The sequence below is a fragment of the Epargyreus clarus genome, unplaced genomic scaffold, assembly GCF_041222505.1.
Source record: "Epargyreus clarus isolate Ecla_fem2 unplaced genomic scaffold, WU_Ecla_fem_2.2 ptg000023l, whole genome shotgun sequence".
In the NCBI taxonomy this organism is placed as follows: domain Eukaryota; kingdom Metazoa; phylum Arthropoda; class Insecta; order Lepidoptera; family Hesperiidae; genus Epargyreus; species Epargyreus clarus.
The window spans coordinates 10,368,630-10,396,405 of record NW_027332230.1 but is presented as its reverse complement, the minus strand read 5'-3'; the positions used below and the strand labels follow the sequence as shown (position 1 = coordinate 10,396,405).

At 35.2% G+C, this 27,776-nt stretch overlaps 1 protein-coding gene across 4 annotated transcripts; it reads left to right on the top strand.

The window, feature by feature from the left end:
• Positions 1–2,508: 2,508 nt before the first annotated feature.
• Positions 2,509–27,519, top strand: LOC140751751 (delta-sarcoglycan). 4 transcript variants are annotated; one of them, XM_073085791.1, is made up of 7 exons: positions 2,509–2,752; positions 2,823–2,978; positions 21,798–22,087; positions 22,457–22,646; positions 23,049–23,241; positions 25,849–25,972; positions 26,347–27,519. In XM_073085791.1, exons 3-7 carry the CDS (start codon positions 21,845–21,847, stop codon positions 26,533–26,535), a joined length of 939 nt encoding a protein of 312 aa, XP_072941892.1. In that variant the 5' UTR covers positions 2,509–2,752; positions 2,823–2,978; positions 21,798–21,844; the 3' UTR covers positions 26,536–27,519. The 4 variants fall into 4 exon arrangements, with proteins under 4 accessions (XP_072941892.1, XP_072941890.1, XP_072941891.1 ...); XM_073085789.1 differs by lacking the exons at positions 2,509–2,752; positions 2,823–2,978 and adding an exon at positions 16,797–17,003; XM_073085790.1 differs by lacking the exons at positions 2,509–2,752; positions 2,823–2,978 and adding an exon at positions 17,064–17,735.
• The last annotated feature ends 257 nt before the right edge of the window (positions 27,520–27,776 follow it).

Below are 27,776 nucleotides of genomic sequence, written 5' to 3'. Positions count from 1 at the left end.
GCCTAAACATTCATTACGAGTAATGTCCGTCATTTATCCCCCTAATCGCTGTGCCAACGTTCAAAAATAACGGCAATCAGATTTCAATTGATAGCGTGTGTGACTCGTTTATAACTATGGCTCATATTTCTCACACTTTCTGATACTGCAATATAAGCAACTTATTTAATAAAGGCTTTAATGTACATTTGCACACACGTTTTAAAAATATAACTCCACGATCTACGCGTGCCTAAAGTAGCCCCAGTAGCTGCGAAGAGATGGCACTGAATATACACTTAGTGCCACAAAATCATATTAATCGATTTAATTAGCTCCTATACAATACAGGTGTCAGTAGCAATTGTAGGTAGGTTACTTTACTGTGGTCCAATTCATCATCACACTATTGTTGTCACAACAAATGTGACGTTTTTTGAAAAAAAAATTGTAGCCGCACAAGCTCCGAGTTGTTAGGGTCGGCACTTCGCGCGAATGCTATTACATTTGCCTAAATATTCGTTACCACTAATGTCCTTCCTTTAGCCTCCTAATCGCTGTGCCAACTTTCAAATTAACGGCAATCAAATTGCAATTGATATCGTTTGTGACTCATATAATTATGTAAATTTCTTACATAACTGTCCAAAATTATTTTATAACACACCGCTTTGACACCTTTAGTGGCACTAGTAGCTGCGAAGTAATGGCACTAGAAAGCAACCTAGCTACACGAATAGTTTAATCGTTATAATCATATCAGACACATATCTATATGTCTGTCGATGGCAACAGTAGATAGATTACAGCGGTCGACGATAGTAATCGCATAACGAAAACCGCAATTGTAAAAAATCAATTGTGGCACCTCTAATTCTAATTGGCGTCATTACTTCGCGCTATATAATGTATTATACCCGTCTAAACATTCGTTTTGAATAATGTTCGTCATAACTCCTCGTAACCCCAGCATTGTAAAATAACAACAATCAAATTTAAATTGGTATCAAATATAATTCTAATACTTAAACGTGCTCTATTTGAGGTAAAATACAGGAAGACTGTAACGTTTGTCAAACATAAAAATTAGAAACGTAGTCTTAACAAATTTATAATCTTTTCAGTTCCCCTAGAATATAATAATGAATGTATAACTACAAGCCATAAATGTCGGTGTTGTGAGTATTAAGCGCTCTTCTAGATTATATGGTTGTTACTCATTTTACACAACATTTCAGTATAGCTCAGAAGTTATATAAAGACCGTATATATTTTGATTATACTTCTACTTTATTTTATTTTATTTTCTTTAGGAAAACTTGCTAGTACATAGTATAATATCAAATCGTAATACAATAATAGCCATTTATAAGTTTCCACATATACATATATTGCATTTATATTTAAAGTAATTTATGTTACATTACATCATTTACTACAACTAAATAAAAACAATATAGCAATGCAGCAAATGTTTTAATTTAGCTATCTGAAAGGAAGCAACGTATTTAGGTAGAATTCAGGAGGGTTATAAGTCGAGCAGGTGAACGGCGCTAAATGTTTCACGGTTTAATCAAGCCCCAGCGATCAGGCAAGACAAATAGTTAGCTCATCTGCATCTATACGAAGCGGAGCCACCGCAGGCAACAACGCATCGATATTTTAACCTAACCTCCTTCAGTACACATCTATATTTACTCGCAACAGTTTTTAAACGTTAATTAAAACAAAGCAAGCTTATGCATTCCGATATACATGTAAGAGTTCTAAAATCAAGTTCACTTACAGGACGGGGTTGGTGGCCGAGTGTTCAATCGTACTAATGGCAACAACCGCAAGCGCAGTCTCCGGGGACGTACTAACTAAATACGTAATGGTTATTCTGAGCGCTTGCACACGAAGATAAAGCTACCTATAGAGATACCTAAACTCCCAATGACCGGATTTTCAATCAATATCACCAAACATTATCGTACCTAATAATATCCATATTAAACAATACTCAAACCATATCCTCGTTTATCTAACTGTAGAGAGATTTTAATGCACAATTTATGACCAATTTCAAAAGAATTTCTGAAGTGCGAGTGCAGTAAAACAACTTTTGAGCCTTATTTTCTCGTTCCGAAATTGCAGTGGTTTAAAGCGAGATTTCATTTGTATGGAAGCCGGTATAATCTGGAATAATACCGCAGTAGCGGCGCAGGCCTTCAAAGACGCCACTCGTCCGCGCCGTAGTTGCCGCCTGTAATGAGTTTTTTTTAAATGCGCAACACATTCACACACCATGCAAAGTTTTACTGAATTTATCGTGGTGCGAGTGCAATTCAAAAGACCACATCATTTAAGGAAAAAGGGGTTTTAACATGATCGATCGTAGAATAACATTTTTAATATGACTCAAACAGTTGCCTTTTTTCTGCAAGAAAAATACATTGCAGCGTACCCTCCAAGTTAGTGTGGGGAACAAAATCCTGTTGAAGCCGTCTTGATTACTCCGACCCTAGCGCCACTCGAAGATTCAGAATTGGACGGATTATGAGGAATTTAAAACACGACGACAATTTGAATATGAACACGAGATGTGTTTTTAAATTAAACGAATTCTTCTACAGATGAACCCTCATTCAAAAGGTTTTCTGAGCTGATTGTTATCATTGTAAATTTACATATGACAAATTTTCCTAAATTGACTACTCAATACCACGCTGGGTTATTATAACATTTCTTTGTTGGGCAGAAAAAGAATGTGGAAGGCGTGCCTCATATCTGGGTAAGTATATGTAGCTTGCGGTATAAAAGTAAAACCCGACATGGTAACACAATATGTTAGTTAATTTTAGAGAAAATGTGTCGTTAGAAGCGAGCAAAGAGCGTGAGGCTGTAGGCGGCGTAGGGCATGCCAGCACAGCGGGAGCGGAAGGAAGCCGGTACTAATTACTCGCGCGCCCGAAGCACAGCCGCGGAGGGGAACCGGCAGCTCACTTCGAGGGATACGTGTAAGTATGTGAATTTTTACCCTCCCATATTTTGAGATGTAAATTGTAACGACGTAAAACTCCTCATTTGAATGAAAAATGTAGAGATGAGGATTATTGCGTACGAATATATTTGATATTATACTTTAGGTTACTCGATAAGGTGTATGTTAAAAGTACTTAATGTAAATATTTTAGTTGAAATTTTAAAAATCTTATTAATTAACGACTGTTAGTAATAATCAATCTAAAGATTTTTGCCTAAATACAACAAATTTTTTTTGGCAATAATACTTTGGGCGGCAAAAGTTTACTTACGTATGTTATTATGTTAACTTATTTACTTACGTATGTAAGAGCACGTTTTCAAATATATAAATATGTAACCAACAAAGAAATAAGACATAGAAGAGCATAGGTATTTTATTATACGTTTATAGGAAAGCACGTATTAACGCATGGAGTACGCAGCTGTTTAGTTTTACTTTTCTCTTAACTACATACTTCTCATTGAAATATATGTCGGCCTTCAACCACACGATACATATTAAGCCTTCTTATTTGAATAACATCTAGTATAAACATTTATAAGCGGTAGTGGAATTATTCAAATGTTACATTATAAAATGTACTAATTTTATAAGTGTTTCAGAACGCATGGTACAATAATTTATGCCGGTACTAACTTGCACCAAATTGAAGTTCAATAACTTTATTTATTATTTCAATCTTTGAATAGCGTTTATTCGGATTATCTGTACATATATTTATTTTATTTTTATCGATTTAAGTACCATTGAAAAATATCTTTGAAAAATATTGTTCACGTTTAAATATAATATTGTTTTCGTTTTAATACCCTATGAATTAAAAATATAAAACGACTATAAGATATTCATACAACATATCCATTCATTACGAGTACATATTTATTAAGTTCTTGAAAAAAAAATATATATTATAATGTACTAAATGTACGGAAGAAATTATTTTACTTCAATTAAAAATTCTTGGAAAAGGTCATCTATTCAGCGCGGTTTACTTTGTCGTCTAAAAAGTTCAAAAATAAAAACATGGCTTAAAAATGGCTACAGAATATCTTTCAAGTAAACTCAATATATTTTAAACTTACCGGATTATAGAAATATAGTGTCCATAAAGCCGTAAGATGTAAAAGTGTGATATCTAAAACGTAGATTTGTAAGTCAGTAGGCAACACATCGTTATACAAAGAGCGCACAAAGACTCGTGAGACGCCTCGGGTCGAGCCATTCATAATATTGTAATAACGGCTTCCAGCAGTTATTCCGTGCTTAAACGTTTTACTGCGGTCATTATCTACCGCTGAAAGGATATGCAAGCGATAAATTGTAGAGCGCCCACTACCCCCGCCTACCTGCCGTACTTATCGCCAAATCTACCGCTACCGCCGCGTGTAGCGGAAATTATTTGTTAAAGTGTAATTTGATATTTCTTAACTGTTAAACAATATACTGGGCGTTATTACTAATTAATTTATACTTGACAATGAGAAAGTCGAAGTTTGGATATCTTATTGAATAGCTTATAATTTTACGAAATTTTGTGTGTATCCTTTACATTGTGAGAAATCCTACTATGAGGTTAACATAATCTTATAAAATTTATATGTAAAGTTGGCTAGAAAAATGGTTTATAGACTCTAGGTTTGATTAAAATACGAGTATGTATTATTTTACAGCAATAATATAAAATGTAATGTAAACTTATAGATCTTTATCCATACATTTATGTTTGTTTGTTTGTTTTGTTTAAGGATAATCTTGTAATAATCTCGCGCTAATTTTACTGATACGCAAAATTTTTGAACAACTATGTATCTAATTGGGATGTAAGTTCTATGTTACCACAATGTTTTTGTACAAGTTATTATGACCCGCTTTTTATTAATTTAGCGATAAAAGCTAGTCTTATTTTACTTTCGGACGTATAAATTCAATCTCTATTACGATATCTCGGACCTATTTCGGTGTATCTGAGTGATATCTCAATGTACATAAAGGGAACGCGCCTCCTTTGGCAATAAAGAGACCATTTAATCGAAGCTTATCTGCCCGGAAGCATTCATTAGATGATTGCAACATTACTACTGGAGCTGGACTCTTTTCCGAGAACTCCACCCATTTACTTATTGAGGGAAAATAATAAAATCTTAGTCTGACTGTACTTTATTTTTATTGTTCGTTTATTATATTGTTTTTATATTAATCTAGTATAGTTAGACATTTACTTTTCCGAGAACACCCCTCATTGCTTATTGAGGGAAAATAATGAAATTTTAGTCTGAAAATACTGTATTATATTTTATGTTTATTGTTTGTTTATTAAATTGTTTTTATAATAATGCTATAGTTAGGAAGCTCATAGTTATCACGTAACTGGATAGAGATTCTCGAATCGTGTTTTGAGAAAAAAGAAATGAGTGAAAATATAAGGATCTCTGGAACAAATCGAATTACATATAGAAGGTAGAATGAGTGCAGACACGTTTTGGCAATCAACTCTTATAACGGTCCTAAGCTAACACTTGTGAACGGTCAAACATTTTGATAAACAATAATCTTGGATTATAACAAATTTTACCTGCCGGGGAAAAGAAAATATTTCTAGTTTTTATACATACCTATATACTAAAGTAACAAACAAGCCGGTAGTCCATCTAAAAGTGGCAACTGCTGCCGATGAACATCTCTAGTCACCATTAATATTAAACTACAATCATTTAAAAGTAAAATCATCGTGGAATTGAGGCAATTTTAATTTAAAAAAAATTTTTTGTCGATATTTCTGCCCAGTTACGTGGATCATGGTCGCGGTGAAAGGGTGGTGGCGGGGAGAAACCGTAGACAAGTAGTAGTGGTGGATTAATCTATCTACTTCGTATTTTTTATAGGTTTTAAATCACAACACTCAACAAAAACTATATCTTTACGCACCGAACTTCGCACTATTTTGATAGGCATAAAGTTCGGTCATGGGTGTGTTGTTGACCAAGTTAGAATGCCATGTTCTTTACCATATGCCTCTAATCAGAAAACAGCAGCGACTTGCACTATTCTTATAATAGACTAGCTGACCCGGCAAACTTTGTACCGCCTCCAAATGTATTTATCAAATATATTTCATATAAAATATAGCCTGTGTTACTCGTGGATAATGTAGCTTTCGAATGGCGAAAGATTTTTTAAAATCGGTCCAGTAGTTTTTGAATGTGTCATTACAATCAAACAAAGTTTTCCTCTTTATAATATTATTATACAAAAGTGTATCTCCGAAGTCAAACTACGATGAGTCCAACTACTATTAAAGGTAATGAAATATTAAGATAATGAGGGAAACAAGAAACACTGGCTCATTTCGTTCGGAAATCCGCTGGTTGCCGTAAAGCTTATGAAATGAAATTTAATAAAAACGCGAATAATAAACTCTCTTGAATTAACCACTGCTGGTTTAAAGTTATAGCGGTATATGCAGTATTTACTAGTCTAATTAAATCTCAAGGTACCAGTTAATAAAGGTATTATAAGGCTAAGTACTTTTATAAATGTCTATCTACTGTAACTAAAGGAAATTGTGAATAGAAATAATATCAACTTAGCAGAGATATGTCTTTAGAAACCTCCTCTGACACTTAGCTTTCAATAAACATAGTAAAAAATTAAATACATTATGTGTCTTTACTTCTGAACTATTATTTTATATTCTGAGGCATAATAAAACAGCTGGTAAATTTACTATTTAGACATCAGTCTAACCAGGGATCGAACCCGAACCCACTACATCATGTAGGTGGTATTTTATTAGTTTTATCATTTGATAGTATTGGCACCTGTCGTGTCCCTACTTAGAAGAGATAGGGTAACGCAACTATAAATTACAGTTCACAGTAGCAGTCATTAAAAATCGTCAGTAACACGATTCATAAAAAGACTAATGGTATCGAAAAATATGGCATAAGGTAAGCAGTTGAACAGTGGTGCATAGCGGAGCGGGGTCGCGGCGCCGGCAGGTGGCTCAAATTACCGCATTTGTTACACGTTTACACGAAACTGTATCAATATTTCATGCGGATTTACACGCGCCATCGCGCCTGCATTCGCTATCCTAAAAATACGTAGCTCGATATGCAGTCGTTTTTAATAGTAAAAATGGTTATAGCGACGAAATGTATAGTTTTGGGGACATCTTTATGTGAATATTGGTAGAAAAAGTATGGTTGGACTTCTGAACTATTGTTTTTTATCTGAGGCAGAATAAAAGAGCTAGTAAATTTACGCTGAGATAACAATAACTAGCGTAGACGAATACACGAACAGTGAACACCCAGAAAAAAAATCTAAATTTATCGTTTAGACATCAGTCTAACCAGGGAGTGAACCCGAAACCCACTGCGTGTCAGAATATTATTATGACCGGTCCGCCATGCGGGCAGTCTTTAATTAGTTTTTATCATTATGTTTATAGCATTGGTTATTGCGTGTTTCTACTTAGAAGGGATGGGGCAAACCAGCTGTGAATTGACACAGTTCATTAAAAATCGATTCAAAACGACTAATGGTATTAAGAATATGACATAAGGTAAGCAGTTGAACAGTGGTGCATAGCGGAGCGGGGTCGCGGCGCCGGCAGGTGGCTCAAATTACCGCATTTGTTACACGTTTACACGAAACTGTATCAATATTTCATGCGGATTTACACGCGCCATCGCGCCTGCATTCGCTATCCTAAAAGTACGTAGCTCGATATGCAGTCGTTTTTAATAGTAAAAATGGTTATAGCGACGAAATGTATAGTTTTGGGGAGATCTTTGTGTGAATATTGGTAGAACGAGTATGGTTGGACTTCTGAACTATTATTTTTTGTCTGACGCAGAATAAAATAGCTAGTAAATTTACGCTGAGATAACAATAACTAACGCAGACGAATACACGAACACCCAGAACAAAAAATCTAAATTTATCGTTTAGGCATCAGTCTAACCAGGGAGTGAACCCGAAACCCACTGCGTGTTAGAATATTAATATGACCGGTCCGCCATGCGGGTAGTCTTTAATTAATTTTTATCATTATGTTTATAGCATTGGTTATTGCGTGTTTCTACTTAGAAGGGATGGGGCAAAACAGTTGTGAATTGACACAGTTAATTAAAAATCTATAATTCAAAAATTATAGATTTTTAATGAACAATGAATATGGCATATAGTAAAAATGGTTATAGCGACGAAATATATAGTTTCGGGAAGATCTTTGTGTGAATATTGGTAGAACGAGGACCATAAAAGTACCACCGAATCATTAGATTCTGACGTAATGCAGTTCTTGCGTCACGGTGGATGGATTTGGGTTCTGTATGACTTACTGAAGCGATCATCTTAGTACCCAGAAACGGCTACGCATCTGATAGAAACCCTTTTCTATGTGGAAATGGTTACTGATCATACGAGACTGTGACCACTTACCATCATGTGGACTGCTAGTGAGTTTGCTACTTCAATCCTATAAGGACCCTTTTTTATAATGAGGGGGAAACCTTCAAAAGGTACCTGATGCCGTGGGAGAGACACGGGGCTATGTGGGATTTGTTACCCCACTAAAATCCCCCACGGTAACCGTCCTCAACGCTGCTTTGAGGACTCCGGGATCTCCAAAGAATGCAACTGGAGTCCTATAAGCATCTTGCCTCGTCGGGCTCTACCCTGGTGAGTATAAAACTCGCCAAACCATCTAGTGTGAACGACGGTATGCGGCCACACATACCGCCGCCGCAGAAATAGATGTCGTGGTCGTAATGCCATCGCAGCTGAATCACAGTAAGTAACTCTAAATTTACGTAATTATATATGCAATATTAGATAACACCGCAAAATTTCCATAAGCTTAAACTACTTTAGTCTTAACTCAGAACTAACCTCATAAGGTATTCACTAAGATATAATTTCAATGAAACTGCAGCTCTGAATCCTTACAATGACAACTCATTCAAACGTAAACGGGAACTACGAGTATTTCCATAAGAAAGGCATTGCGAAAGTTTTTCAATTTTCAAGTGACGCAGGTATGATGGAGAACTTTTGATTGAGAGACACCAAGCTTGTGGTTCTATTCATGTTTGCTGAAAAATGGATTATTTACAAAATTTCACATATGAGTCTTATTGCATTTAATTCCAGTATTTTCCTTTTTTATATAAGACTAGCTGAGCCGGCAAACTTTGTACCGCCTCAAAATCTATTTATCAAATATATTTCATATAAAATATAGCCTATGTTACTCGTAGATAATGAAGCTTTCGAATGGTGAAAGAATTTTTAAAATCGGTCCAGTAGTTTTTGAGTCTATTCATTACAACCAAACAAACAAAGTTTTCCTCTTTATAATATTAGTATAGATTGATCCTTTTATTGGCCCTCTTTAGTTTGCACCCCAATATATGTGTATGGTACGTATGTGGTGGTGTGGTGTATAGGTATGGGGGTTACTGCCGTGGTTACTTCCCGTGGACATATTTTTTATTTATTTTGTACCAATATTTCAATCCAGTTGTAAATCGAACTTAAAGGTCGAAATATCGGCACTAATTCAAAAACTGCCTATTATCCCATTATCTAATAAAATGTATCAGTTCCGCAACAAAGCCTCGAATAACAAAATAATTCAGTACTATTACACTCATATGCTATGCATCACAGCTATCATTTTCCAAAAATATTTCTTTAAAACTGTCAGTATTAGTCGTGAACAGATGGCGTGGAGCACATTATGCAGTATCACGCGGGGATCACGGGGATTGCTGCTGAAACAGGATCGAGTGGCGAGAGTGCCCGAATTATACGAAAAACACACTTTCAATACTAAAAATACTTCTCTCGTTATGTATTTAATGTATAATTAATATAAAAAATCTAATATTAAGGAATAAGTTCTTAATAAATTTCAGGCTTTTCTTAGTTAATATCTCTCATAAGTAAAATCATAAAACTAATTTAAATAATAATCCTTATCCTTACTAATATTATAAATCCGAAAGTAACTCTGTCTGTCTGTCTGTCTGTCTGTCTGGTTGTCTCTTCTTCACGCCTAAACCACTGAACCGATTTTAATGAAATTTTGTACAAAGATAGTCTGAGACCCGAGAAAGGACATAGGATAGTTTGTATCCCGGAAATCCCACGGGAACTAGGGATGGCGATCTAAGATCGATTAATCGGATAATCGATTTTTTGGATCCAAAACATCGATTATTTTAATCGATATTAGTAAGGATTGAATCGTAAACTATGCATTTGTACAAGTGATCTTTAGCAAAGTTGAAGGTACGAATTTTCAGTTTTATGTATGTTATATTATTTTCTTCTAAACGCGGGCGAAGCCGCGGGTGAAGCCGCGGGCGAAAACTAGTACCTGATATTATAGGTACCTGCTTGTTTCACATACATGTCACAGTTTTCATAAAAAGATTTCTTTAAAATTGTCAGTATTAGTCGTGAACAGGGGGCGCGGAGCACATTATGCAGTATCACGCGGGGATCACGGGGATTGCTGCTGAAACAGGATCGAGTGGCGAGAGTGCCGGAATTATACGAAAAACACACTTTCAATACTAAAAATATCACTGGCGTTATCATATTCATAATTTATTTTTAGTTAATGTATATACTACTATTACATTTATATTGTCTTTTAAAAACTAAGATGGTATGACGTTTCGCGATTCGACTTCATAGGTACCATTATTTCTGCTTAATAACAATGTAAGCGCTGTGTTCTGGATTAAAATGAAGTAGTGTCGTAGAGACACAATAACACCAACTTAGTACGAACTCCTAGGGTAGTAACGCATCTTTCTTTCTTTCTTTTCATCTGCGATGGACCCGTGTAGGACTCCAAACCAATCATCGTTTGGTAGACTGCATGCTCAGCATCTGCTTTGGAAATATTGGAAATATTTATGTCATACCTAACTGTTTATTTGCACGCCTTAAAGGTAAAATAAGAGGAAATAATACTTTGTGTTAACATCCATTGTACCTTATTTAGCAAATAAAGATTATGATTAGGATGTTATATTTTAATATTTTTTAAGATGTATTGTAATAATTGCGAAGGAGTAAAGACCGAAATAATAATAAAGCTTAAATTCTCTTTTTGCCTTCCTAAATTGTTATAATTTAAACTGTAGTAGTCAAGTTTTGCTTTAGATTAATTATTACTAATGAAAATATGCAGGCCTATTTAGTTTCACATAATATATTGAAGTATTATTTCACTATAGTGTTTTAACAACATTTTCACAGCTGCAACTTAATTTTCATGAAGGGTGTGATTATTCGTATACTCGGTTCACCGCTTCACCCAGTTCTAGACAACAATCCCTGCAATCCCCGCGTGATGCTGCATAATGCCATCCACGCTTCACTTCCAATTTAAAACAATTCTTATAAGAAAATTGTGTATCTTTCATGTGATGTATACAATATGTTGTACATACGCTACCAATTTACCATGAATGATAACGACAACAAGAGTAATATTTGATTGAATCATTAATCCAATTGTCAATCTTTAATAGTATCTACCTAATATTTTAAAGAAAGCTTGTAATTTTCATAAAATTGTCAATTTTTAAAAGTAACCTTTGTATCAATGAACTAATCTATATCGATAGCAAGCCTTGTTTTTATATCGGACACCTTTGTTATCTAAATCAAAAGTTTGATTAGTTTTAAAGCGATTTATAGATCATTTACGAATCCTACGTTCCTATACAATGCTTGGGCAACAATCTCAATAATCCCCACGTGATGTTGCATAATGTAGTTTTTAACTCAACGGATTTAAATAATTAAATTAATTTTAAATATTTTTTAAAATTGATTTGATTGATAAAGATCTCTGACCAATATAAAACTATACTACACTCAAGTATATTAAAACTCTATAACAATGATGAGTAAAGGAACTTTCACAGATGACATAAACTGTATCTGTATGATCGTATAATAACTGTATCTTATAAATACTCGTTAAATAATAAATATATTGAATTTCTTTATAATGTTGAATATGTACTGAAACTTTCTTTAAAGATCTCTCAAGTATGCAATTTTCCTCGCGTTGTTTTCCTTCATAACTAAAATGATAATGAATTCCTAATACGCACATAATTATGAAAAATCATAGAAGCGTGCCTGGGATTCTACCCACAGACAGTTTCAATTAGGTACTGTTTATCTTTGTTGGTCCTCCTTGTGCTATCACTATTCATCAAACCAAAATACAGCAGCGCTTAAAACCATTACAGGACACAAATAAGTGTAGCGGAGGTCACAGTAGGGTAACTAAACAATAAAGGGTTTTACCACCTTCAAAACATCGATAAAACAGAGGCACTCAGACTGCACTTTCCAGTATAATTCCAGTGTTGTTACTCGATTCTGTTTCAGGCAACAATCCCTACGCAATCCCCGCGTGATTCTGCATAATGTAGTCAGTAAGCCCTCATTCTTCCGACTAAATCTATCAATTTTTAAATAAATCTTCTGCGACACAGATAATTGGATGTATAAGCATCAGGGCTTCGATAAAAGCTTGTGAGCATTTAATCTTTTCATATTATGAAACTGTATGTAGATTAAAGATTATATTTTTAAAATACTACCTAGAAAACTAAGATAGACTTTAAACATATTACATACTAACAACCAACCAATAACATTATTTTTTTTATAGACTTGGTATATTTCATAAAACAGACTACGTTTCAAGCCCTTAGAAAAAGCCAAGATTTATGACTGTATATTTCTAAAACAACAATAAATATATCTTTTACTTGATAAGTGTGTTATTTGACGAGATAACTTATTACTTGAGAGCTTTAATAATAAAATAAAGATATAATTGAAGGCTTACTACTCATAGTCCTTTGTTCGACTGTTATCAAAAAGTGCCAGCGTATGTCCCCCGAGGCTAGCATTTACCAGCTCAATAAAACTTGGACGAAAATATTTGGAGTCTTCCAATATGATTTCATCGGCGTTCAAAGGCTTTACTAGAAAGCTCTGTTTGAGCTAGGCTGTGTAAAAGTGGATTTAGAACAAAGGAATCAATGTTCATTTCAACACGTCTCAAAAATTTGTATTTGTGTAAAAATTCCAAAGCTCGTTGCTGTTTTCTGCATGTCTGTTCGTCCAAACTATACTTCTGGCGTTTTTATGTAGTTAGTGATGATGAATTTATATTCTTTATATTACACAATCACACTAGCAACTCAATGGAGTCGTCAAGTTCCTAAAATGTTTAATATGGAAAGGCAATGCCGTGGACGTGGACTGCACGCCAATTTGATATTTACACTAATTAAAAACAATTTAACTTATACTAAAGCAAGCAAAAAATGTAATTTATGCTACTTTAGACTTTGAAAGTGCCAATACATTTGCTAGTGGATCATACAATGCGACCTTCTCAAAAAAGTTGCAGCGTATTGTCCCTTGGGGAAACATTTTATCAGCTCTATAAAACTGGAATGAAAACATTCGTTGTCGATATGATTTCGTCAGCATTCAAAAGCAACGATGAAAACGTGAAGTATTAACTAGTAAATTATTTTATTTTTTCGACATTTATTTTTAAAAAAGATATCAGCCTGGGCTGTCATTGTCCTGCAAAAAACTGACCTCGACAACAGTCACCTTTGGAACCAATGACATTGGAACCAAAAATACCCTATCTTAAACTGAACCATACATTCACAAAATTTTAATAAAATGGCTTTAATTGTTTAAGAGATAAATTATTAGATTATTAAATTAGGCTGGTAAAATATGCATTAACATATTAGTTAAAAGTAGTAGTTAGTAAATAAGATGACATAATTTAATAATTTATTCGTGACAACCATAAAGAATATATCTTAATTAGGGTTAAGAATGAGAGAGAAAGAGTATATCCCACATTACCCAGTATTGGAATGCATGTATGTCTATAAATATACAACTTTGCAAATTTAATAATATCTGTAGTAGTAGTAATATGATTGCTTTATTCTATAAGTACTCTTCAGTATGTAACATAATTATCTGACAATATGGACGGATGGAATTACAAAAAATTCGCTGGCTTTATATTATTATCATCCATACTAATAATGTAAATGTGAAAGTAGCTCTGTTAATATGTTATATTTTCACAGCTAAATTACTACGACTACTAAGACTTACCACTTTTAAGGTGGTAGAACCCTTCGACTCCGGCGGTACCACCGCCACACCTATTTCTACCTTATAACAACAATGTTAGGCGCTGCTGTGTTCCGGTTTGAAGGGTGTGGTAAGGGAGACAGACTTTTCCGAGACGTTTCAGCTTAGTCCTCAGGGGTACCGGCGCATCTGTGACCGACCTCAGTTAGGAATATGTAATCCTATCTGGGGTTGATTCCAGATGTCCCTGGGCGTCGATGTCAGATTTCACCCTGATTGATCACATTAGCTGCTAGACGGAAATCGCACAAATTCATTAATAGACCTTCAAATAAATAATGTCAAAAAATAACGTCATCTTCATAATTGCACTATCTAAAAGTGAAAATAATACACGTTACAAGAAGTTACACATAAAACTCTACATCAACAATTCTACAACTACAACTAGGCTAACAAAGCCATCAGAATAGACGATATACGTTAAAGAACCATAAATATTTAAAAGCCCCAATATTTTTATAACAAACTAATTTACATTTAACAGCGTGATAGCGTCATCTCACCCCAAAAACTTGTCACCCGTCGAGCTGTTAACGTGTAATGGCTACGCGAAACAAGCTCGGAATAAACATATTACTCATTCATAGACACGGCGAGCGATCCTATGTTGCTGTAGCACTACCATGAGTTTACAAAAGTATTACTCGCTAGCGACTGCGGAAAATAAATGTATGAAAAATTGTACAGCGCCTCTGGTGGTTAATCGTAGAACTAAAATCCGTAGTGGCGTAACTCGATACGTAAAAAACCTATCGAAATCAAATCGCTAGCGAATGTCATTTTGATCTATTGCCATACAAATTCGGTCCCATGAGTCATTAATTTGACAGACGTTGACAAGAAATACCATAACGATAGTAGTTATGGTATTCACTAGCAAAATGACAATAGTTTTCATGGTAGTGCTACTGTAGCCCGTTGTCATCTCTATTCAGAAAACGAATTGAGATTTTAACCAGTACATACTGGTTTTTTTAATTTGATGTACCTAATTAATTGAAAAAAAAAACAGTGACAGCCTGGTGGTTAAGAAATTTGATCGACGTCCGAGGTTCAAATCCCAGGCGCACACCTCTGATTTTTTAAGTTTTATGCGTATTAGTAATTAATTTTCACTTGCTTACTTCACATTATCAATATATTTAATGTTTCATTATTGGAGTATTTGTTGATACTAATATGAACAAAATAGATATTGTTTTTGCTTACAATATCAAAATATATAGTGTCATATCTTTTGCTGTGTTTACAAGGTCGCCTTGAAAACAGATGACCTAATTTTGAGAATTCAAAGGAAGATATAATACTTAACAGAAAATCACTTTCACTACTTCTTCTATGTATAACGGTAATTTAAAAAAATATATGAAAGTTGGTTAAACCAAATCAAGTGTGAGAAGTGAGAGAGAGAATATTTGAAAGAAAAATACGGACTTTAGGCTTCGTCTAAAATATTTTAAGGTATTTTAGACGATGCCTAAAGTCTATTTATATCCAACAAGTTTAGTGTGAAGTGTACTACATATTATGAGAGACGAGTGCAGATGAAAATTTAGGGCTTAGGAATATATTCAAGTCTATTTCTTTTATTTTAATGTTATTGTACTAACAAAGAAAATATCATAGTCTCCTTTGTAATAACAACCAACCAATATGTCATTTTAATAATTTAGTGCCTACTGGAATTGACAAATTTTAATCTGTGGTAGGCAAAACATTGGATAGTTTGATTATTAATAAACAACGTTACTCTATCCACATAACAATATCCTACATAACAATATCTACCTATACAGCCAACACGCAAAATATTGTTTAAACAAATCACTTCACACTCTATATTTTGCAGCTAAAAACCGATCAAAAAGTTTGTTTCTATTTGTCAATAAGCCATCATGTGGATACTATACAAATTGTTCCATCATCAAGCTCCAAAATAAATAGACAAACACAAATCTATCGCCTGTCCACATACATGCGAATGGTTAAAAGCTCAACAAATTAATACTGACTGTTAAAATTAAAATGCATACGTTTTAGTATTCAAAATTAAAATTTGTTGTCCATTTATGCTTTTAAATAACTTCATTCCCGATTCAGATTTTTCATTTGTGTTGCCTGTTAAAAAAGCTAATCTGATTGAAAAACTATATAAAATTAAACATCTTCATGTCGCATATCTAACTATTTACTAAATTGAGCATATAATATAATTATAAAATTAAATAATATCATAATGTCCCAAATAATGTCGACAATATACGCCTAAGCGTACGTACATACATCAGACCGCAGGCCAGTTACGACAGCGCTCGCGGCCCTAACTAATATGTTGACACGGCCGCCGCCGCGTTAATTATTAACAAAATTATGAGAAGGTGCCAGTTAATGATAACGTTAACTGGAATTCATAATAGAGAGGGGGCGCAGCTGTATCTGGAGCATATCCGAGTTATGTCCCGCGCGAGACAGGCGCTGATTAAAAATGCAGCGCTTCAAAACGAGCTAGAATCGGCATCGGCGTCGCTCGCGCACACCGCTCACCGCCGCCGCCAGTGTACACTTAACCCTGGAGATGGAAGGTTGCCTCCAGTCCGTCGCTAAAAGTTAGATTCGTCTCAGTCGTCTAAAGTAATCGCGTCGCGACGTCACTAGTGCATCCGCTTACGCGTGACACATGGAAGTGTGCCAGGGAACAACCTGTCTGCGGCGAACGATACCATATTGTGTATCAGCCTTTCATAATGTAATTATTTAATTACAACACTTAAATTGTGATGAATGAAAACATCGCGCGCTTAAATTGAATATAAAACCCGACGGGCGAAGCGTTCACAACTCAACTTAAAGCCAATTTCCCGACTTTTAAATTGGGTCATTGACGCCGCGAAAAGCTGAAAAGCGCTCTTTATTTTTAAACTTCGGCTTCAGATCGATCGCAGCGCTCGTATTCATAACACAGAAACGTGGGCAACGAGCGACAGGAATGCAGCAAGTGTTGGTATTTTATTTGGATGGAAACAGCGATATCCGTTCCGGTGCTATTTTCGCACTATATCGTTTACTACGAGGGCCGGCGCGCCGACGTTAGGGCGAGGTGCCCGCGCGGGAGTCGCTCGACCACTCCACCGCCTGATATTATATTCTGGAGCACGCCCGCCTTGCCTCGCTTCGCGCCAGATATTTCGAGTGTTGTTACTAGCACCTATGAATTTATCTAGTCTTAGGCATAGATCTCGCCCGGTGCAGTCGCCTGCATCGTAATAGAATCTCTTCGATAATCCACAGTTCCTAAGGAAAGAGTTCTTAGGTTTCGTGTTTACGTGGAAAACCTGTCAAGGAAATTTATTTATTTTGTCTCCAATTTGCACGTTTGAAAATGTTGATGTTAAACATACGTTTTGTTTATAAACAAATAAATTAACACGTGGTATACCGTATCAACAAAGCTTATGAATATACAAGATAATTTATCTCGGTAATGTATACATTTATTTTAATAGCAGTTTAGTTATCAAAACACATTTTATATTTAGAAGTTATTATAATATTCACTTGTATGTGTTATTAAAACAAAAAGACTTAAGAGAGACATAAGATATACTCGTATTAGGGTTAATATACAATTCTTTTGTGAAATCTTATGTTGTAAAGTGTATTTTGTTACAAGTGCCAGCTATTGTAGTGATGTGAAAAGCATCACCGACAAAGGCACGTCATAGAAAGAGTGCTAGAACAGCGGATCAAGGTAGATGTATAACATAAACCTTACGAATTCTAATCTGATTCTATAATTTGAAAGCTTTTTAAACACTTTAATAATATTACAGTAATCCAAAAACATAACGTCATAAATTTAATAAGAAACATTTATCACTTACAATAAAGGTAGTCGTTGTCGTTGTTATATTTTTATGAAATAGTTACTGAAACGGTTAGTATAGGTAATTATTTTATTTTGGACTGTCCCAACACGGGTTTTCTTTCAGAATGAGAGAGGTTTCGGTCATAGTTCACAAAGCTGGTTACGTTCGGAGTGGTTAACTTCTATAACTATTTTTAAAACTTCTCAAGCGGAACGTAAATAATATTTTCCTTTGTGATTTAATTAATTCATTAATTCTTATAACACAAATAATTTCGAAAAATCGACACGGTGCGAGCGATTCAAACCTGGAAACCCGAGATCGAGAGTCCAAATTTCAAACGACTAAGAATTAATTTTATTAAATTAACTATAATAGTTAGTAATTGGATAAATCCTTCCGAAAACTATTTAAGTTACATACAATTTCAGGCTGCATCCAATTTACCCGTAGATAGAAGTGAATCAACTGCATTCTTTTTTTTAACTCACACCCCAAAACACAAGCTGTCCGCTGAAATAACGAGCTGCTATGAAAATAGAGCCAGAGTGCATAACGTTGCAAAAGTCAGTTAATAAATTGATTACTATTCCGAAATTGGCCTGTTGTGCCGTCCAACTAACTCATAACTGATTTTTTACTAACGGAAATAGAATCAATTTTATATTCATACTTTTCCGCAAAACGAATGAACGTTTGTTGAAAATTGATCAAGGTTTTTTTTTTATATTAATAAAGAACTATCTCTTACATTAGTATATAAATAGGCAAAAACAAAACGATTTATAATTTTTTGTTTTCGGCCGATTTTCTATTTTTTTAGCTATTGCTTTGTTTTTTATTTTTTTTACTATGTCATCAATAAAAATATGGATACGTTCTAATGTCGAATATATAAAAAGTATTTTACTTAAACCTTTGTAAAATATGTTAAATCAAATACCGTCATGGCGATAGATTTGCATATTATTTCGATACGACATCTCTATAAACGCACCTAAGCGGCAGTAACCAGCGCAAAAAGGGCAGAAAAAGGGTTACCCGGTCATTTAACTAAAACAATGGCGTGCATACACGACAGCGCAGAATAGAGTCCCGCGTCATTTAGTTAAAAATCATGACGAAACCATGAAATATTTATATGGCTTTGTTTTAATGAATATTTCAGTATGGCACAAAAATATTAACTAACCTAACCTTTATTTTACAGAACATAATATGTTTAAATCAAATCAAATCAAACCATTTTTTTATTCAAAACAGGTTCTTTACAGAGCATTTTTTGAATGTCAATACAACTACCACCACTTCACAAGGTGTTTCGTTATGGAGAAGAAGTTTATAGCAGATATAAGGAGTTTAATATATATTTTCGTATCTATATGATTAGGAATGCATCTAACTACCAACTGGTGGAGGCAATAGATTGATCATAACTGCGTATTTTTCTGTCACTAATAACCATTGTATTACACATTGTATTGCACATTAAATAACAACCTTTCATTATTGGATGGTCACCCGCCTAAGTTATTAATTCACATGATGACTCCATGTTAAAAAAGATAGGTTATTGTTAGATTAAACCAAGAAATGGATTCCGATAGCACTAACCTTCAGTGACCGCTTTGTGGCGCGATAGCGTGTCCTCATTACAAGGAAAATCCATTGCCCAGTTTTGGGACATAAATAGGTTACAACCATAATTAAGAACGGTCATAAAAAGGCTTCGTATAACAAAAAGTGTTTTCAGTAAACACTTACGAAATAATGAAAGCGGCAAAACGCTAGTGCGACTATTTGTCGCTGCGACAGTGTTATTAACTGAGCACTCGGCCTATTAAGGGCTCTTTTTTGAAAAGCTCGCTATAGGTATTCATTAGCGCTCTTACTACGGCATTCATTAGTAGTTGTTGCAGCATTAACGTCTTGTTGTTTCTGACTTATTTCATAATATCTAATTAATTGATTTATTTCACAATTTATATCAAAATTTGTCAAACTATCAAACAATATTTTTTTTGCCAAGTGCGGAGGGGAAGGTTTTCGACCGTATACGTTAAATATGACTATTCCATGAGCGACCACTTACCATAATGTTGACTGCATGTTCATTAGCTAGTTCAACTTTACAAGAATAATTAAGAACGCTCATAAAAAGGCTTCATATAACAAAAAATGTTTTTGTAAACACTTACAAAATAATGAAAGCGGCAAAACGCTAGTGCGACTATTTGTCGCTGCGACAGTGTTATTAACTGAGCACTCGGCCTATTAAGGGCTCTTTTTTGAAAGCACGCTATAGGTATTCATTAGCGCTCTTACTACGGCATTCATTAGTAGTTGTTGCAGCATTAACGTCTTGTTGTTTCTGACTTATTTTATAATATCTAATTAATTGATTTATTTCACAATTTAGAGCAAAATATGTTAAACTTTCAAACAATATTTTTTTAGCCAACTGCCGAGGGGAAGGTTTTCGATATGTTAAATATGTCATGAGCGGCAGTGACTACTTTTTTTATAATATAAGAGTAGCAGACGAGCATGCAGTCCACCTGATGGTAAGTGGCTACTGCCGCCCATGGACATCTGTAATCAACCCCAGATAGGATTAGATAGATATAGATATTCCTACCTGAGGTCGGCCACAGATGCGCCGCTAACCTTGAGGACTAAGCTGGAACGCCTCGGAAAAGTCTTGTCTCCCTTACCACACCCTTCAAACCGGAACACAGCAGCGCCTAACACTGCTGTTATTACTTACCGTAAGATTGACTGTATGTGTCTGTATGTGACTGTATTCATTAACTAGTTCAACCTTACGAAAAATGTCACTCCAAACAGTCATAAATATTTATAACAGAATAAAATCATCAAAGATCTTAAAATGGCGTTAAATCCAAGTTTTCTTAAAGGGAATATTTTTGCGCTAGTTGAAAGCTTTGGTCTACTCCCTAGACGTCGAGCCTACAAAGCGTACTATTTTCTTATATTTACTTTTTCGTACCTTCGTTTTATAACTTACAGTTTTAAAAGCGATCTCACTTGTAATGACGTTTACGAAAAGAAAAGTTTAAGATCAAAGTCATAGTATGATTTCCTTTCCTTGCCTTCTATATAAACACACAGAATCGTACTTACTAAAAATTATTTAAAATTAGCCGAGAATAATGATTTTTTATCAACCTTTACATCATTTTCTCTTAACACGACATTGTTTAATATTAACTTTGTTTTCAATTGCAATATAGTAAAAAATAATAACAACCAATACAAAACAATACCTGAATTCGTTGATATAGTTTTTGTTCTAGTGACCAGACGGCTCTAGGAGCGCTTTGCAGATTTTGCGGCCTATCGGTTTTACATAAATTGCGATTTTCTATCTTCTACTCAAACTGTCTGCCAAGAATAATAGTTTAAAACGAGTACAAAGGAATGTAATATCAATTTTGAGATATCTTTATTTACGTTTGTTATGCTACACAAATTGTAGTTTGAAATAGCTAGTAATATACCCAACTGTGATCCAAATATAGATACAACGTAATGAAAATTGAAGGCAACATCTACATTAATGTCATGTTTATAAACGAACTTCCGCCGATTATTCCGCGATTTACATTTGTTTACCATTACACTAATTGACATTAGCTGTTTGCTTATTACAGGATTATAGTGTTCAGTAGTCAATGTGTTAAGGTCGCGGTTACACGGGATGGGTAAGGAGGCGACAGCGAGTGGCATCCGCGGATGGGGTTGCACCCCCACTGGGGACCCGCCGCCGGCAGCGGTCTCTTCAGATGAGCGCGCGAATACTAATTCAGGCTGCTTACCCCCCGTGCTCACAAGAGGCTGGAGAAGAACAACCCTTTACGGGATTCTTGTGTTCCTTTTACTGCTTGTGTGCCTGAACATCGCACTGACTTTGTGGATCATAAGCGCGCTGAGGTTAACTATGGTGAGTTTAAAATGATAAACTGTAAGATAATAAATTAAATAACCCACACTATTCTGTAATACGTCGTCAGCCCATTACTGTGAGGGGTTTAGGTCATAATCCGGCAACGACAACAATTTTTTTAAAATAAATCTCGCGCCTGTAGGTTTTTTCTCCTTTACTGCTATTGCAAATGAAATTAAACTTCGCTTGGGATTCGAACCTCGCACCCCTGACTTAAAGGCCGATTTTTTTAATCCCTTTCAAGATATTTTATAATCAACTGAAAATATAATTAAAAACCAACATGAATAAATAAATAAATCAAAATCGTTAATATGTTTAACGTCCTAGCTTCTAAGAATATTTAAATATTTTCTTCTATTTTAGGCTGGCATCGGTCCAATAAAAATAGTGAAAGAAGGCATTCAACTCGAAGGGCAAGCGTGGATAGTGGATAATCTTATCGCCTCCACGATAATGTCGCAGATCGCCCGACCCATCACTCTGCACTCCTATCGCAATTTCACAGTACTTGTTTCCGAACCCGGCCGGAAAGATTACTCTAAAATGTTGATAAGTGAGTATATCTTCTATCATCTTCTAAATATATGTAATAACGCTTTATAGAGTCATAGGATGTTTTTCTATGGCGTGGGTGCCATGGATAGACACACACAAAGACAAGTAAACAAACACCCAGACAACAACAGGGCAACGCGTCACTGAAGGTAATCTCTTAAAAAATAAAAATAAGTGTTTTTATACAAATTACCACACTACGATTTTTAGTATATCGTGGATGCCCTATGATGGATCATTTAAATATCTGTTAGTGTTTCATAGTGGCGATCGAACCCGGCTGTCAAACACCCATACCACACTCAAACTTATGTCTCTTATGACCACTTGCCACAACGCATAAATTCCTACGAAGCAAACCCGTCCGGTCAAGGTTTACCTTTCGTTATTCCCTTTACAGAGCGCGACAGCATAGAGTGCAGTGGACGAGCATTTCAAATTCATGATTCCCGAGGGAACGACGTGTTTCATGCGTCTCGGGAAGAAGTACGGATTTTCTCGGAGAGCCTCGCAGTAGACGGCGCGGGTGGCGTTGTGGTGAAGAGTGCGTTACAGAGCCCGGTGGTACGGGCGCCACCGGGTTGCGATCTACAGTAAGTTAAAATATATAAACATTATCATTTTATTTTTTGAGGTGGTAGAACCCTTTGTGGTTCGACTCAGGCGGCACCACCGCCACACCTATTTCTACCTAATAACAACAGTGTTAGGCGCTGCTGTGTTCCGGTTTGAAGGGTGTGGTAAGGGACACAGACTTTTCCGAGGCGTTCCAGCTTAGCCCTCAGGGGTAGCGGCGCATCTGTGGCCGAACTTAGGTAGGAGAATATCTAATCCTATCTGGGGTTGATCACAGATGTCCATGGACGGCAGTAGCCACTTACCATTAGATGGACTGCATGCTCGTCTGCTACTCCTATATTAAAAAAAAGTATTCTTTGTAGCGTAACGTTTGGCCAAAACTATATTAAGCCATTTAATTGTTATATTTATCTAGATTTTTATTTTCGGTCTTTACTCTTTGGTCTTCGGTTTGTGTCCATGACACTCATAATGCCAGAAGTCCTAGTGATCAGTATGAATAGAAAGCGATTTTTTTAATTGGAAATAAATGTCAAACGTTGATCATTGAGTACAATTTATATTTGAGACTTATGCTTTTTCATAGACGCAGCAGTGATAATGCTGCTGTGCAAACAGGCTGTAAGGTTGTAGGGCTCGAGTAAGGCATGCATTAAAGGTTAATCATTTATGCCTACCACTGAAGCCAATGTAGACCTAATTTATAAAATAAAATTCAACATAACTATTCAGCGATAAAGTCATAGTTAAAACTAAAATCGACTTGTAAGTGTACTTCAGAGTCCACTTCTACAAGAGCCACCCCTCGACAACTTGCAAAATATCCCTAAACATCAGTGAGATCTCAAAGGCCTTCTTAATTACTGTTTCCGATTAATTTGACCGCACAAAAAACAAGGTTTAAGCCATTTAAAATTGCTAATAAATTATATTAAATATTTCAGTTTTTAATAAGTAGATCTTAGTTCAATTCGGTTACGCATTTCGGTTGAAGAGTGTGGATGTCTGTTGACTCACATGAAATAAGCATCTCAGTCATAGGAATGACAACGGATCAAAGATCTGCCTTTATATCCTCCATATATGGAGCATATAAGCACATATTGATATATAGAGTTAGGGTTCTATAGCACCCTGTGTAGGGTTCTATAAAACCCTAAACCTGTATACCAATATGCGCATACAGGTGTCTATGTACATATATGTGTCTATGCGCACTGTATGCACGCACCTGTATGCGGTATACAGGTTTAATTAGGTGATCTACATACTCATTTGCTACCTAAATCTTATTTAAAAAATCACCAATGAAATATTGTAAGACTAAGAGTAAAATTCATAATATACAAGTTCACCTACCCAGGTTAAAACCACTTGGCATATTTTGCCTCTTTAAATATCATAAAGAAATGACAATCACCGCTTTTAAAGTTGGCGCGTGACTTGTCAAAAGTAATGATTTAAATGCATAATTACATATATGTACTACTGTAGACTAGTTTAATAGGCTCCTGCCTTTGAAAACTGGTTCAAATTTTACACCTATTTCCACTATGATTCTTGAAGGATTTAAAACTACACACTACAACAACGAAAGAGCATGCATTCTACCTGATCTGTAATCAATCACAGAATTAAGCCTGCCTGAGTTAGATCACAAATGCGTTATTATTACTCAGGATCATAGTTGAAACCCCTTCTAAAAAGTATATCTCCCTCACCACACCTATTTCTACCTAATAAATAACTGCAGTGTTAAGTGCTGCTGTGTTCCGGTTTGAAGGGTGTGGTAAGGGAGAAAGACTTTTCCGAGGCATTCCAGCTTTGTCCTCAGGGGTAGCGGCGCATCTGTGGTCGACCTCAGGTAGGAATATCTAATCCTATCTGGGGTTTATTACAGATGTCCATGGGCGTCAGTAGCCACTTACCATCAGGTGGACTGCATGCTCGTCTGCTACTCTTATATTATATATAAAAAAAAAAAAAAAAAAAAAAAAAACCACACCCTTCAAATCAAAACACTGCAGTCCTTCGCACTGATGTTATTGAGCAAACAGTGGTGTGGCGGTCGCACTACCAAGTGTTCTGCCGCCTCCATATACATTTGCTTTTATATATCTATATAATATAAGACCGAAAAGCAGACCTGTTTACATAAGGTGATCCTATTTTGGCTTAGCATGAAGTATGTATTGGCTTTCGTACAAAACGTTTTTCCTATTTTAGTACAAAAGACCGGTTCTAAATTACAGTTAAACATATTGTGTGTAATCTTAATTCTGTACCCTTACTATGAGTTTTTACGTTTTGACAAATATGACTGTTTTGGTATTTGTTTACGTATTTGCCCATACAATTTCCAATCAGCGCCCCTTGCGGATTGTGTCAGAACATGGAAATTGTATGGTTACCAACACGTAAACAAATACCAAAACAGTCATATTTGTCAAAACGTAAAAACTCATGGTAAGGATACTGCTTAGCCTATTACGGTTCTTTAACTACATAAAATGATTCCAAGCATTTTTCCACCTATACCTTTTATTTACGAGTATTTAGAATTTTTTAAACATATGATGGATATTGTTTTTATTATTAACTTCAATATAAATTAATTCCAGGCTGGAGTCATTGACGCGACGTCTTGACATAAGAGCGCCGCAGTCCATTCAACTGGAAAGTAGAGCCGGGGGCATCGATATTACTTCACATAACAACATCAAGCTAGATTCTATAGTCGGTGCTGTAAGTTACCTTGTTCTTGTATAAAAAGGTTAACAAAGTAAAGAGGTGACTAGTACACACATTTTTTTATAGACAAAAACAATATGCTATCAAATTCAAAATCTGTAGAGTTATAAGACTCATAAATATTTTGATTTATAGATCTTTAAGAATGTTACGGAGAACAAAATATAATTGTCCTAATATTTTTTCTTTCATAATTAAATCTTTAATTCAAGTGATATAAATTGCATGGAACAATCATATGACATTAAAAATCGTATTTTAAACACAGACTTTCAGAGTGGAAAACCTAAATTTATGGCACCACAATACTTAAGTACACGTTTATTGAAGGACAGATATGCACCTACTTACTCTTATTTTAATTTCAGATAAAAATTGACGCGCCAAATATTATAATCAGTAACTTAAAAGAAGCTCCCGTGGTAGAGAATCAGCAGAAGAATCCAAGAGCGAGGAAGGTATATCAACTATGCGCGTGCGCATCAGGAAAACTGTTCCTTGCAGCGCCAGACACTATTTGTGCCGTGCAAGACAATGACACGGAACTATGTCGATGATCCGTGACACGTATAACGCATATCCGGCTGATTTGCGAAGGTGGTAGAACCCTTTGTGGATCAACTCCGGCGGCACCACACCTATTTCTGTCGCATAACAGCAATGTTAAACGTTGCTGTGTTCTGGTTTGAAGTGTGTGGTAAGGGAGATATACGAGGCTTTCCAGCTTAGTCCTCAGGAGTAGCTGCGTATCTGTGGTTGACCTTGGGTAGGAATATGTAATCCTATCTGGGGTCGTTTACAGATGTCCATGGGCGGCAGTAATCACTTACCATCAGGTGGACTGCATGCTGTCTGCTACTCTCATATTATAAAAAGACGATCATCTTAGCCCTCAGAAGTCGCAATGACACCTGTGATCGACTTCTGGTAGAACCCCCGTTCCGCATGAAGTTACAGATGTCCATTGCCGACGGAGCCCACTTAATCACCAAAGACCATTAGGTGGAATGTATACTCGTGTGCTACATCAATTAAAACATATCATTTAAGAATACTATTGTGTGAACTAGAAATCTAAATAGAAAATGGGATACCATTATTATGACTTCACTATGAATTCCTATTTCGGTAGAAAAAGTAGTCATAAAGAGTACAAATGTAATTTCTGCAAAAAGTATTTGTAAAGAATAATATTATGTGAAATGCAAATAAATTGAGATTGAATAGTATGTTTCAGGAATTGTATAAATAAATATTAAAGGAATATGATTTTTCCTTGTAAGTGTAGAGTGCTCAATTTCACTCTCATTGTGATGAATAAAATACATCGAAAGTATTGAAAAGTCAAATGACGTGCCAAATGAACTGATTGTGAACAAAATAGCCAATAAGTTAGGTTTAGTCAGATTTATAATAGTAAATATACTTAATATCTTAATATAACTATAATTTTCCAGAGAAATTTGCACCCCGCACAATTTATATTTTAGTACACAAATTTAATGAAAATATACTGTACTTAATAAAGTTTTCTTATTAAATGTTGTCTTATTTCCTCCTGATAACTTACACTTACGATGTAACATATAGGTACATAATTTCTGCTCGATACATGCATTCAATTCATTATATATTATGCAACTACCATTTGTTTCAAATAACAATAATTTCTAGGACTATGAAATATACTTCCCACAATTATTAAATAGAAAGATGTTGTAAGGGATTGGATTGGATAAATCCAAAATAGATTACTTAGTAGAATTATTAAAGCACTGCTAATTATAGCAATAATAAA

Excerpts from the sequence above, each read along its gene's own strand:
- LOC140751751 (XM_073085791.1), top strand. The coding sequence starts at position 21,845 with ATGGGTAAGGAGGCGACAGCGAGTGGCATCCGCGGATGGGGTTGCACC. Across the intron at positions 22,088-22,456 it reads GCGCGCTGAGGTTAACTATG|GCTGGCATCGGTCCAATAAA; the intron begins GTGAGTTTAAAA and ends CTTCTATTTTAG. Across the intron at positions 23,242-25,848 it reads CCACCGGGTTGCGATCTACA|GCTGGAGTCATTGACGCGAC; the intron begins GTAAGTTAAAAT and ends AATTAATTCCAG.